A 13,916-nucleotide genomic window follows, 5' to 3' on the forward strand; every position below is an offset into this window, starting at 1 on the left:
CACCTGTGCAGTGTAACTTCATTAAGAATGCCTGGATCCTTTCCATCATGTCCACTCAATCATTAGCAATACACAGATCATGTTTTCAATGCTCAGTTCTTAACATAACTTCAAGTTACAAAATCTCAAAGTAAATCATGAAACTAGAAGGTAGAAAATTAATCTAAACAGAAGCAAAGACACTTTGCAGTTCAGGCAAATTCAGACAGGCAGTTTCCCACAGCCTTGTACTGGGTCTGCCCCCAATAAACTCACTGGGAATTTTTCCATTAAAATCAGTGTGAACAGGATCTACCTGTGCAGTGTAACTTCATTAGGAATGCCTGGATCCTTTCCATCATGTCCATATATACACTCAATCATTAGCAATACACAGATCATGTTTTCAATGCTCAGTTCTTAACATAACTTCAAGTTACAAAATCTCAAAGTAAATCATGAAACTAGAAGGTAGAAAATTAATCTAAACAGAAGCAAAGACACTTTGCAGTTCAGGCAAATTCAGACAGGCAGTTTCCCACAGCCTTGTACTGGGTCTGCCCCCAATAAACTCACTGGGAATTTTTCCATTAAAATCAGTGTGAACAGGATCAAGTGCATGGCTTGGCTGAACCCTATGCACTTGCCAACCAGTAATTTATTATTACAAAGGCAGTTCCCAGAAAATGCATTCTCATAAGGTCTGTGAGAATTAGCTATCACATAGCACGCCTTGCCTACGGGGATTTTGAAGGACACACTGTAATTTATTGGTGGGAGAACAGTTCCATCTCACATTGCAAAGACTCCAAATTCTCCTTTAAAAAACTTCAAAAACCTGAAATAATCTTAAGGAAGAAATGTGGCTTCCTAGCAAAGGGGATTCTTTCTTCCAAAGGTTCTTGGAAATGCCTCTGCTGTCACTTCAGAGACAATCAGGCTTTCCAGCTGTCTGACCTGAGACCCACAAGGTCTGTAAATCCTACCAGTGCAATCAATCTGATCTGCAGCAAATCTCCAGACACCAGAGACACACCAGTTTCCTTGCAAGGAACGCTCTGCCCTTTGCCAGTGCTTTTCTCCAGGGTTTCAGCAGCACAAAAGAACATCTAATTCTCTTCAGGATGTCTGGTAGGAGGCTCCCCTGTGGAACAGTGGGCAATCCATCATTATGGACCAGTAAACACCTCCTCAGAGATCTAAGGCTTAACTAAGTCTGGCCATGTGTCCTTCCCACCCATGTCCCAGCACCATCACCCATGACCAGGGGAACAGAAGCACAAAGGGCCAATTCAGGCTCCCCAAAATCAGTTGGCACCTGGATTTAAAGGATAATAAGAGTTGCTACAACATTTTTGCAATCATCCCACCTCTATTCCACATCAAGCCACAAATACAAACCAGACCCACAGCCAAAACCAGGCGGCAATTAAACCCTTGGGGCTAGAACGTGATGTTACTCACCACCAGTGGAGTAAACCAAACTTCCACTTAACTTTCAAGCCCAGATTTTATTCCAAAGCCTGTGTTTTCTTGTCTGCATTTTGTTGCTATGCTGTTGCCTGCACATTTTGCAGGCATGATAGATTTTGCCAGTCTTCCAAAAATATTCTGCTTCAGTAATATATGACCTGCAGGTTAATATCTGAAATGCTACAATGGGTTGCCATGGAAATGTCAATACCATCCATTTCTCTGCACACATTTAATTGGGATATCCTAGAAAACTACCTGGAAATTTAGTAATTATATTCAAGTCATCTTACAGTGACTCAAAATCAGATTTTCCCCTTTTTGTAAATTTTACTCCATTGAAGTTGGAGCAGCTTTTTTGGGTTTCCTAGGACATTTAATATCCTTAGCTGGGCCTTTGGGTTGCTTTTTTGTAACCATTTCACAGTTTAACAAGTCTCCAGAGGCTCTGCTTAAAGAAAAACACAGCAAAAAATAATCCAGTTTGCCAGTGGAATATGAAGTTAACATGTAGGATTTTCAGCCTGCTCTTTAGTCAACAATATCTTAAGAGGGACTGGGAAAAGGCTACATTGAACTGGCAAAAAGAACAGCCAGCAAGTCTGTGAACAAGGACTCAAGCAGAGATTTAATCTATGGCTTTAGACAATATATTATTTTAAGCTCAGGCCCCTGAAAGGTCTGATTTCCCAACCTCAAGAAATACTTTTTTTTATGTAATGAAGAAAAAAATCTGATTTAAAAGCCACATAATAAATAGATACAAGCCCCAAATATCTAGGGTTTGGCATCCCCTGTTTCATTGTGAATAAAATGTAAGCGAGAGCTCTGTAAAACGAGATCCAAACTTCTGCCCTGCTCCACAGGGAAAAAGGCATGCACGACTGCAATGTGTTCATTACTATATATAACAGGGTCTCTCTAAAAATGGAAAACCCTAGAAAGAAAGAAACCCAGTATGATGAATGAACTCTGAACACTATGATCTAGCAAAGCTCAGTTAGACAAACAGAATTGCTGCCCACTCAGCAACAACAAAACACAGCTCCCAAGAGGTAATTGTCAGTGCTTGCTAATTTCATATATTTTAATAGTCAGGCAAGGGCAGCTTCTCATGTCACTATTTAGATCCTGTTGCTAGCACTCACACCAGATGCTTTCCCACGAAGTGACCTGGGTTTGCTGTTCTGTGGAAGAACAGCATTTCCAAAATATCATGACTCCCCACATCCAAAGACCCACTCAAAAACTTGCATCTCTTAAAATCACACTACCCATTTATTCCTAAAATACTTCACAAAAGAAAAAAAAAATGAGACAGAAAAAAGAAAAAAATGGTTCCTATTTCTTTAAAAGTTAAAATAAAGCCCTGCAGCAGCACGGTAAACCATCCCTGTTAGGCATGCAAGGTGGTTTTTGAGGGGGGTGCCTTTGGGATGAGTGTTTTGGAAGCAGCTGCTTCAGGCACAAAACATTTTTTGTGTCTCTCACTGTTCACAATCTGCAAACACCTCCAACAACTGCAATATGCCTCCACAAGTACCACAGGAAAAAAAATCTCCTTGACAAGCAAACAGACATGGTCACAAAGTGCACAGATACCTGATGAGATTACAAGTTTGAAAAATTCCTACAGGTGGCAGTTCATAGAAACCATCATTAGGCTTGTCTTTTCAGGTTACTTTTAGACTGAGCATATCTTATGTGCAACTCACTCTTTGGGTAAAAGAATCCTTCCTCAAACGTTCTGTAAATAATCACTCCAATGTTTACAAAGCTATGATTGTTGAAGCAATGCTAAAATATTAGTGTTACCAGGAAAAAAAAACAGCCCACGTCTCTTAAAATTGACAGTCTGTAATGACCAAACCCTGCAAAATGGAGCAGAGCCCAGGGAAATTAATTTTGATCCAAGGACAACTGTCTGGAGCCTAGCAGTGCTAAAGAAGGTGATTCTGAGCACCGTGAGGCTCCTGCAGCAGGACAGCAGAGAGGGATGGAGGGGCTGAGGTGCCAAGGAGCCCTGCTCCAGCTCCTCCTGGCAGGACTTCTGCCCACCCTGCCTCACACACCCATCAGGCAACGCTGCAAAAGGCTGCTGAGAAACCTCTCCTGAAGAGCTGCCTACCTGTGCAACTGCCAGCTCTGAAGTGGAAATAAAACCCTTCCCTAACCCCCTCACCATCCAGATTGTGATTAATAATTTTTCCCCTTGAAAGCAGCACACGTTGACGGGCAGCCGAGCCGTGCCAGATGGTCTGAGCACACACACAGAGCTGGAACAAGGAAGAGACTGCACAAAAACTCAGAGATAAAAGGAAGAGCAAAGATGCATCTCAGGCTTTTAATCAAAGAACCTGCTGACAAATGAGATACACAGTATTTAACCCATTAACAAGCACTGCAGTTCCATGAGCTGAGCAACAACATCATATGGAACGTTAAGAACCTGTTGGTCTGCAAGAGACTTCACCTTTGCACGGGAGTGGGACAAGTGGACACCAGAACCAGGTGCCACTCTCAGAGTGTCTCTTTCCAGAAATGCAGCCAGTGGAGCACAAGATCTCCATGGGCATTGAGGAAAGCAATGCAGTGATTCAATTGCTTGCCTCACCTCTGTTGGAACACCCAAGAGCTTCCAGCTGGTGGCTGCATCCCTTCCATGCATCCCTTCCAGCAGTGAGGCTTAGATAGCAGCAGCTGGCAAGAGACTGTGGCCAGTGAGAGAGGGGACTGTCATTAGCAGGGTGTTACACTGCTTTAAACCCATTACCAGACCGTGCCTTTGCTCTCATTACAATAGTAATGTTTCAGTAATGGAGCACCAGGATGCAGGTGTGTGCAGGCAGTGTTGCAGAGATCAAGAAAATACCTCTATGTTAACAAACAGCCACTGTTTGGCTTGAAAATTCATCATGGTCCAAGCCAGTCCTGCTGACAGACTATTTGTAATCTAATATGCAAATGCTGAGTAAAACAACTCCCGAGGTTTATATTCAAATGAGCAAAGACATTTAAATTCAAACTATTACCAGCAAGCATGTATGTGGGACTTTATGATCTACACAGTTTGGGACAAAATAGTTAGAAAAATAATTATAAATAATTTGTAACATGATCATTTAGAAAAAGCAGAGCTTGCACTCATAGTTTGCAGTAACAGTTTCTGTTACTGCTTTATCCCACTTACCCACTGTTTCAAAACAGTGTTTCTGCTCTATGGAAAAGCACAAATTTTCAAGAAGAAATTCATTCACTACTGTTACCAAACTGCAGATCCAAAGCAACTATAATCAAAAACTTTGCTGTTTTCCTCCTGGGCTAAGACATTCTTGCCATTTAGAATTTCAGGAAAGCACAGGGGAAAAGAGCCTTGCACTAGCTGAAAGGAAAGTTAACACTGCTGCTGCTTGTTCTTCAAATGGAAGTTATTTTTACCTAAAAAGTCCAAGCAGCCTCAAGCACTGCTTAGGGAACTCAAAACACAAAAAGCACCAAAAAAAATAAAGAGTCACAAAATGGTTATGGAAAGTTATTACCCAACACAGGCTTTAGCTCTAAACCAAGGCTGGGCAGCCCAGGCACCTCATTCATACCAACCACCGGGTTACCACAGGTGCTCTGCCCACCTCCTGCAGGGTGGAACACATGCTTGGCTAAAGCATAAACATCCAAGAAGCACGAGCTTCCCTGCTCATCCCTGCACTGGCACACACCAGGGGCAGAATCTGGTCCAGAAAGCTGCATCCTCCTCTCTCTGTATCTACAAAAGGCAGGAGAGATGCTCTGTGTCCTGCAGCCCAGCCAGCAGCAGCACTGGGGAGCAGCAGTGCTGCCCTGCTCAGCTCCCCCAGCATTCTGTGTCTCACTGACCCACACAGGACCTGTGGCTGCAAGGGGGAGGCAGGACAAGCAGGAGTCCTGGCTCTGGCTCTAGGGTAGGGGGAAGAACAGCTTTTAAAGGGAACAGTGCATGATGCAGTGATTAAATACATTATACAATGCAGAACTCCCCATATACAGTCAGCTAAAGGAGCTGCCCTTAGCTCACACAGTGGCTTTTGCTTTGCAGGTGCCCAATGATGGCTGATTGCAGCACCAGCTCTGGGCACTGAAAGGTTCTCCTTCAAACCAGCACTGAGCTCAGGAGCAACACAGGGGTGCAGGGAAGTGTTTGGTGGCAGCCATGAAATCAGTGCAGAGTAAAACCATTTACTACTAAAAACCAAACCATTTGTTTCTCATTCTCCAGCTGAGCTCACACCACCATAAATCCAGAGGCCCTTCCAGTGCCCCTTCTGCAAGCACCATGATAACAGCACCATACAGCACTGCTGCTCTGGCCAGCCCATGAGGAGCACATCTCACAGAGCTGAGAACTGTCAGAACCAGCTGCAATACATTTTTAATCCTGGGACCACTTCACAAGGCCTCACATGTGGCTCTCCTGTTGTGAGAAATGACAGAAATGTAGATGTTTGAAGGATGTGCATCTCTCCTGCAGCTCTGGGTATGTCCATCACTTTCACTTGATGATGTCTTTCAGCCCCATCAAACCACTGCATCATCATCATCATGGACAGCAGATGAAATTTATGCCACTTTTTGTAGGAAAACATTTTAAACTGAAAATACTTTATCGGCATTTTCTACTAGAGCTTATTTTAGTGGTGCCTACCAGATGCTATTTTGTGTATTGTTATTAAACACAGAGTTTGAATCCCATGGTACAAAACAGCAAACACTACATGTTACCCATATTTTTGAATTCTCACTTTCAGAATCCATTTCCTAAACAGAGATACGGGTTGCAGAACACTTTCAGTTTGTCAGGACAGATTATTAAGGTCCTTCTGTGAGCAAGTTTCTCCTCTTTGAGCCTGGCAGGACCCGCTGGATCCTCGCCATCCTCTGTTTTTCTCAGCAGGTTGGACAACACGAACACAGCTTGTAAATAAACAAACCACAACAGGATGACACTTCACAGAAAAACACACCAGTAAATGTGAAATTGCAAAAACCTTGTGGGTGTGCACATGCATTTTCATAAGGCAAACCTCCCCACACGCCTGTGGGCGGCTGCACACCCTCACACATGAGAGCTCTGGCTGGGCTTCTTGAGGCAAAGTCTGACTTCCCAGCTGCTGCTCCAGTGAACTCTGCCCTTCCACAGGGCTTTTACCAGCAAGACACGGGGTCAGCTTGCAGTGAAAACAAGGTTTATGTCACCCTTGTCCAAAAGGCAAATATTTTCTTCTCTCTTGCCTCCCAGGAGACTGAGAAGCTAAATCTATTAAGGATTGTGAGATCAATGGATATTGGAAGGAAGAGCAAAAATGAACTTTAATGAAATCTGCTGAAAAAGTTTTGTCTTTATAAGCGAGTGTTGACTAAATGTAAACACTAACAAAGTGATTAATCGACCTCAGTTTCACAAGCCCCCAAAGCTGAATTTAGGATGTGAAAGAAGGATAGAGGATTAGCTGATAGAAGAATGTGAAAAGTAAAATGAGTGCTTTCTCAATACTTTTGTCAGAGCTGATCACAAAAATTTTACAGGAGTATTCATATGAGAACTGGAAACTTGTTTTGTAGACCAATATCAGCTTTATGAAAATTTTGTTATATTTAGCAACATTTGGTAATATTCAACTCCAGCTATAAGCTGTTACAGCAATCATTTTGGAGAGCCTTACACAGCTTGAATTTAGCAGAGAAGCTAAAATTAACTCATCAGTTGAGAATTGAATTAATTTTATGTTTATATTAGCTGTCGATACAGGCAAATCAGTGATATTTAAACAAGTACAAATAATTAAGTCCTTCACCCTTAATCAATGCATATCTGAATGGAAGTAACTTGCTCCAGTAACTTGCCTCATAACCACAACAGAAACCCATTCAGAATCAAAAATCCATTTAGCCTAAGGTATGTACCTGAATCCCACTGGAATCAGTTTGATTTAAGTACCTGCTCAAAGCTGAGCCTGCACTGAAGTGTTTCCTCAAAGTCTACATGGATCCCAAGCTGCCTAATGAGAAAGGCAGGGACAAATACAGAAACTGAGCTTCTTCACATACTATTATTATGTTCCTGTATTCCAGGAAGATAATAATAGTTTAGCAACAGTTTATTACAGCTTGGTGGGGTGTGTGGGAGAGGGAGATGACAGCTCAGTGCCAGGAACCTGTAGTGGAGCTGGCCCAGCTCTGCTCCAGCTCCAGGCCACCCCACCAATTTTTGCCTCTGTACAAGAGGATTTATGTTCCTGGTGAAACAAAGTGATGCTGCAGCAACTAAAGATTTGATATCATGAAGAAATAATATTGAGAAGCTATTTAATAAATGTTCAATAGTTCTGGAAGTGATTTAGAGCACCTGGAAAAAGGAGATGTTTAAGTAAAAGAAAAATCCTTTGAAGACGGAATATACTTCCCAAAGCACACCAAAATTCAAAAAAAGCACACTGCAAAGGTAGCCCACACAGCTTTGCTCTGGTCCTGATATGCATATGCTTCACCATGCATCAGTAGTTACATGAACACATCCCCATCAAAAAAACTGAGCAAAATTACTGATATTGAGAAAAAATAAATTCAATTCATTTCATAATAATTTTATTTCTAGGCAAAATGAAACTGACTACCCCAGAAGCACTGTGGGGTTTGACTTTTTACCTGACACCCTTCTGTGGCCCAACTAAGGCCACCCACTGAGGAAGTCCACAGCAGAAAACTCCATCAGCTCTGGAGAAAAATAGGCTATTCCTGGTATTTCCCATACATTTAAGAGCATTGCTCATTAGTCTTCACCTGATCATCCGACATGATTTACAGCACTATTGTAAAAGTAGAAACCTTTAGATTTTCCCCAAAAATTACTGCAAGGATCTCATTTGCCTAGCAAAATCTGCCTGATCAGCTGTAATGCAGATGGCTGGGAAGGGTGACATCCCATGGCCTAAGACCATTTTCTCTGGAGATTTTTTTTTCCCATGAGTGTTTAACCTTGCTTCTGAATCAAAGGTAATTTGCCACTGAATTCTCAATCTTCCTCTTCCCAGAAATCCCCATGAATCTGCAGTGTGGAATTCAGAGAAAGCCCAATACAGGAGAGAAAGACAGATGTATTTATCATGCACAGATGATGTAGGAAGGAGACAAAAAATATTGTCATCAGAGTCTTACTGACTGCAAAATAAGGGAGCAGTAATTAATCAGCAAGAGTGCAAACTGAGAGGAAATATTGATTGGATTTGGAGAAACTTCAGTTTCCTGAAGAAACTGTTCCCCTGCAAAGGTAACCAGGAAAGTTTGTGTAAATTAGAATGGCAGCTGGCCAGCCAGCAGCCAGTCTGAGCCATTTCAGGCAATCCAGAAAAATATACACCAGATGCACGTTGGTTTCTAAAGAGTAATTTAAATACATTAGTAAATCAATGGCATTGACAGTTTGATGGACTATGATGGAGGAGTCTTCCTCTGAAATATCTTCTCCAAAACCTGCAAAGCTCTGGCAACTGAGTTGTTACAACTTTCCTCTTTTCAAAAAACTTCTAGAGTTGGGGTTATTTCAGCTTAAATTTAGACGGATTTCTCCCCTGCTGAACTGGCCCATAACTTTTCATGATTCCTAAATGTCAAAGAGTGCCGTCCTTTTGCACTGTGGAGGGCCAGGAGATGCCAGTGAGAGGACTGAGGATCAGCTCTGCTGTGATGAAGTTTGGGTCTGTCAGAAAGAAGATGGCTACCACTACTGGGTAAAAGCAGCAAATTCTTTCTGTCTTTTTATCTGACTGGAATGTGCTTACAGCCAGGGGGATGTTAGAACCCCTCGATGTAAAAATAAAAGGAAAGAGTGGAAAAATTTGCCAAAAAAAAAAAAAATTAAAAAAGATGGGGTTTGCCCCAGGAAGTACATCTGAGGGTCACGTTAAATGATCACATCATTCAGCACCAAGGCACGACTCCTCTGCAGGTCTGACCTCCAGCAATCCCAAGGATTGCCACGGGAAGGGGTCACAAGTCTCCAGCAGAGCTGTGGGTTTGTTCCCCCTGCCAGCCCAGAGCTATTCGTGATGGGACTTGTGTCAGACTGTGCTTGGCCATTCCAAGGGATTTAATTGGCACTTACAGAAACAAAAACTGTCTGGTTTAAGCACATTTGGGGAGTTACCTTACTGTCTTCATCAGTAATAAACTGTTCTTGGCTAAGGTCATCTTTCATCTGCACAGTAAATAAAACTGTCACTAAAGCTGAGTTTCTGTTTCTCATCAATCAAATAATACAATAAAACTCAGAGCACAGTACTCAACCAACAATTTTTAGAGAAAAGGCAAACCTTAAGGAAGTTTTATTATAATCATTTCCTCTCAGCTGATCAACACAACAGACACAGTAATTTAGGTGGAGAAATGTGATGTCAAAGCTTAGAAGCCTGATAATCAGATTGCCTTTAGAGGCAAAAATCAAGCTAGCTTTCCAGGCCTCATCATAACAATTAATTAAATACTTAGTGCCTCTTCAGTTAACATCCAAAGAACATTTAAGTAACAACCCAGCAATTTCAAGAAAAAACAACCCACTCTAGCTTATCTATTTAATTCCAGTTCTATTATTGTAGGTAGTTTTACTGCTATCAAGGAACATTGCTCATGTTTGTAAGAAGGAATTCAACTGGAAATATTAAAATATGTTCAACATGATGCTTATTTTTATCTAGAGGAAGATAAATTATTATACGTACACAAGCACTAAAAGCAGTTGCCAGGGAAAATAGGATTTATTCTCACCACACCTGCAATATTTCAGCCACTACATGAAAATATTTCTCTTTCTGAAACAATTAGCCTAATTTGTAGTGAGCTCACACAGACTTTCACAGTACTACTCTGCTGAAGATTATTACTTGCCTAAAATATGATGCTTACATTTTTCCAGTACATTAACAAATAGCATTGTTTGAGAGAAGACCAGGCAGAAATATTACACCCCATACTCTTCAATTCTCCCAAACCTCAGATAATCCCACACCAGTCAAAACAAATGATTCAGGTTGCCAAAACAAGTAGTTACATTTCCCAATCTTCTGATAACGTTTTACGTAAATGCAGAAGCAAATCTGGCACAGTCTGGAACCAGGGCAGGGCAGATCTCTCCCAGCACATTCCACTTTTCAAAGCCCAGCACATCAGCAGAGCCTTCATAACACAAGATGCACACCTTGATCTCTGCAGGGCTTAGGAGGTTGTGGGGTTTGCTTGTTTACTATTTTCAGACAGATGGAATCTCGGTTTTCCTTATTATAATATAAAAGATAGATGACAGTGCATGGAAAATGCTAGAAAAACCCTGCTGCCAGGTCCATCTCACCACATCTGTTGACATAATTTAGAATTTATTTCCATGGTGTGGAAGATGCAAATTTTTTTTTTAGGTTGTTTTTTGAATCCTCACTCCCAAGCAGTCAATGGAACTTCCATTAGTCCTGGCTGCCTTTTGGGGTGTTCAGCTGCCCCCCCAGCCTCAGGGACCTTTGTGCCACAGCCTTGCAGCCCCTGTTGGAGCTCTGTGCCAGGGCAGCTGTGGGGGATGCACACTGCCTTGGGGCACTGAGTTCTTCACAAAGCACCCTCCAAAATAACTTAAATTCAGCAGTAAATCCCAAACCCTTGTGCTTTGTGAGGTCCAGCCGCTGCCCACTGCACACCAAAGACCTTGACTGACCCTCTCAACTCCAAGTTCATGGAGTTTTCAATTCCTTCCCCTCCTGATTCACTGAGGAGAGAACAGCTTGTCCTATTTCTTGTGAAAAGAGTGCCAAAGATAGGAATATTTATAAGGAATTTGTATCTATCTATCCAAACCAAAACATTCAAAAATCATGACTCACAATCCCCTCCCAAATCATGGGATTAAATTAACATATCATGGGATTTTAAAAGATGCTGTTTTAAAAATTATGGAATACATCAATTTTGTTTGTCACGCATTACCTTAAAATATTTACATAGCCAGCAACTACAAATTTTTATCAACAGTTAAAAGAACCAGAAGCTTACCTAGGGAAAAAAAATCATCACATATTCATAAGATTCCTGGAGGCTGGACCTTTAAAAATAGTCCAAGTGTTACAATTCATCACATGTAAATTTATGGGATTTGGCAACAATGCACTTGTCTCCAGGGATGTTGGAAAGAAGGGGAATGCTCTTGGTTAACCTTTTTTTTTTTTTTTAATAGATACAGCATGCTGAAAGTGCCCTACTAAGTATTTCCTTACTCTGCCCATCAATCAGTTTAGAACACTATGGAAACACACAGCAGAGTGTGCTTATCAATGCCCAATCACTAAATATTTTGGTGTTTGTTAACTAAAACCCAATGCATTCTGGAAAAAGACCAAGTGGAAAATAAAATTACAATTTCTGAAAGCACATCCCGTCCATGCCTTTTGCCTAGAGCAATCAGAGGTGGGAAGACAGGTTTAATAAAAAAAATGTAGAGAACAAACCATGTTTGAGTGGTTGTTCACTTTTTTTATTAAAGGCAAAGACAATTTCATGGAAAAAAATCCCCTTTATCCTACAGTTTTTATTTTACTGATTTTTGGTAACAGATTTTTTTTCCAAGATAAAATCTAAGCTTCCAAATCAAAAGATGATGGTGTAGAAGGGAAGGTTAGTACCCTTAGCATTCTTTACTTAGTTTAAAAATTTGAAATATCACAACTATTCCTACCTGCCCCCAACACCTGCTGTACCAGACAAGGTCACTGCTACTTCCTTCTGCTTTTCAATCCCACAGTGCTGGCTGGTGGCTGTGATTACTTTGTGCCTTTTTACCACAGTTTACAAGCTCCAGCCCTGACACAGGGGAGGTGACAGACACCAAGTCTGGTGGCATCAGACACGGCGTGTGGCTTTGCTGCCAGGTACAGGCTGCACCTCAGCCGCTGCTGACAGAGCCTCCTCCAGCAGGTACCAGGTGCCAGTAACTGGAGCTGATCTACAGTTTGTGCTTTTCTGTGTACCAGACTCCTACTCCTGAGGAATATTTACCATCCAAAACCAAAAATACTGCCATAAGGTGTGAACAACATCAAGTCTCTTTTGTTTAAGAGGAAACACAGTGAGTGGCTGGTGTTTTCCAACATGCAATAATTTTATAAACATTCACTAATAGAGCAACTTCCACCATACCTACCATCCAAACCTTCTGGGACTGTGGCACTCAGACTCCTGCATTACCCAGATCTGCTCCACAGTGAGTAGAAAGGCAACAAGAACTCAGCCAAGCACTGTGTCAGTCACAAAATTCACAGTTCATTTCCAAAGTGGAGAAAAAAAGTTGGTTGAATGCTATTGTTCACTTTATTTTAATCCGTGTTGCAACCTGAACAGTGAGAAATGTATATTGTTCATGCAGCCCTAATTTCAGTGCCTTATCCCTATGGCCCTCTGCTCCTTCCTTCCTATACTTGAAACCCCATCATACTGAAATAAGATAATACTAGGGTATGAGTGACAAACAACTCTGCAGTTTGGTACACACATTTGGAACAAAAATGTAGCTACTTTGTTGTTTCCACTCAAATGACCCAGTTAATTTCAGTGTTAACATCAGCTGTCAAAACATCCTCTTAGCATATTTGCATCCCTTATTTATTCAGAAAAAAAAGGTGTAATAACCAGGCAGTTATCAGAGAAACAGAAAACACTACACAGAATGGGTGTTTATATTTAATTCTTGTTATTCCATCACTGTCTATCACATACTTAGTACATTATATTCCACACTTGGCAACACATAAATAAATCCAGAAAGTTTGTGTTCATACTGGAGAGACCATTATTTTCCTTTTGGGACTAATGCAGCCCAGTGAAGACACTGCTCATGTACCATGTCAGCCTCAGTGTCCTGCTTGCAGCCTCCCAACACAGCCTTTGCAAAGGCAGCACTGCCAGCTGTCCCAGCAGCCACAGCCACCTCTGCACTGCTGTCACTCACGATCCTCTTTCTCTGCTCTGACCCAGGGCTTGGGGACACACAACTTCATGTTGGCCATCTCTGGAGCCAAGGAAACTCCTCAAGGCAGTGCCACCGTCCCAGAGATGGTTTTGGCTGCTGCAATGTTTGCTTAGCCCATAGAAAATGTTCAACATGTTGCCTACTTTTCCCTCCTTGGAGGGAGAGCACATTTGCCCTTTGAAGGATAAAAAAGCCAGAGGCAGCAGATCACATTGGCTACCTGCCTTCAGCTGCACCTGGTCCCAGAGCCCGCCTTACCTTTGTACACCGTATCCACGTTCTCACTGGGAAGCTGCCTCCTGGCAGCTGCTCTGCGATAGACCACGTGTGTTCTGCCTCCTCCCTCTTCCTCCTCCTGGGCCCCCCTCTCCAGAGGCTCGATGAAGAACTCGTCCTTGTCCGTGCGGATCATGCCAGCCTGCAGCACAGGGCA

At 42.0% G+C, this 13,916-nt stretch overlaps 1 protein-coding gene across 1 annotated transcript in view; it reads right to left on the minus strand.

Annotated features, from left to right (window-relative positions):
- The window catches only part of ADAMTS2 (ADAM metallopeptidase with thrombospondin type 1 motif 2), a 175,074-nt gene that overhangs the window by 98,789 nt on the left and 62,369 nt on the right, over nucleotides 1-13,916 (minus strand). Inside the window, exon 3 of the mRNA XM_039701755.1 lies at nucleotides 13,742-13,901. Coding sequence (XP_039557689.1) covers nucleotides 13,742-13,901 — 160 coding nt within the window. The remainder of the gene's footprint in view (nucleotides 1-13,741; nucleotides 13,902-13,916) is intronic.

This window comes from Passer montanus, unplaced genomic scaffold (assembly GCF_014805655.1).
Source record: "Passer montanus isolate IOZ18808 unplaced genomic scaffold, ASM1480565v1 scaffold15, whole genome shotgun sequence".
NCBI classification, from domain to species: Eukaryota; Metazoa; Chordata; class Aves; order Passeriformes; family Passeridae; genus Passer; species Passer montanus.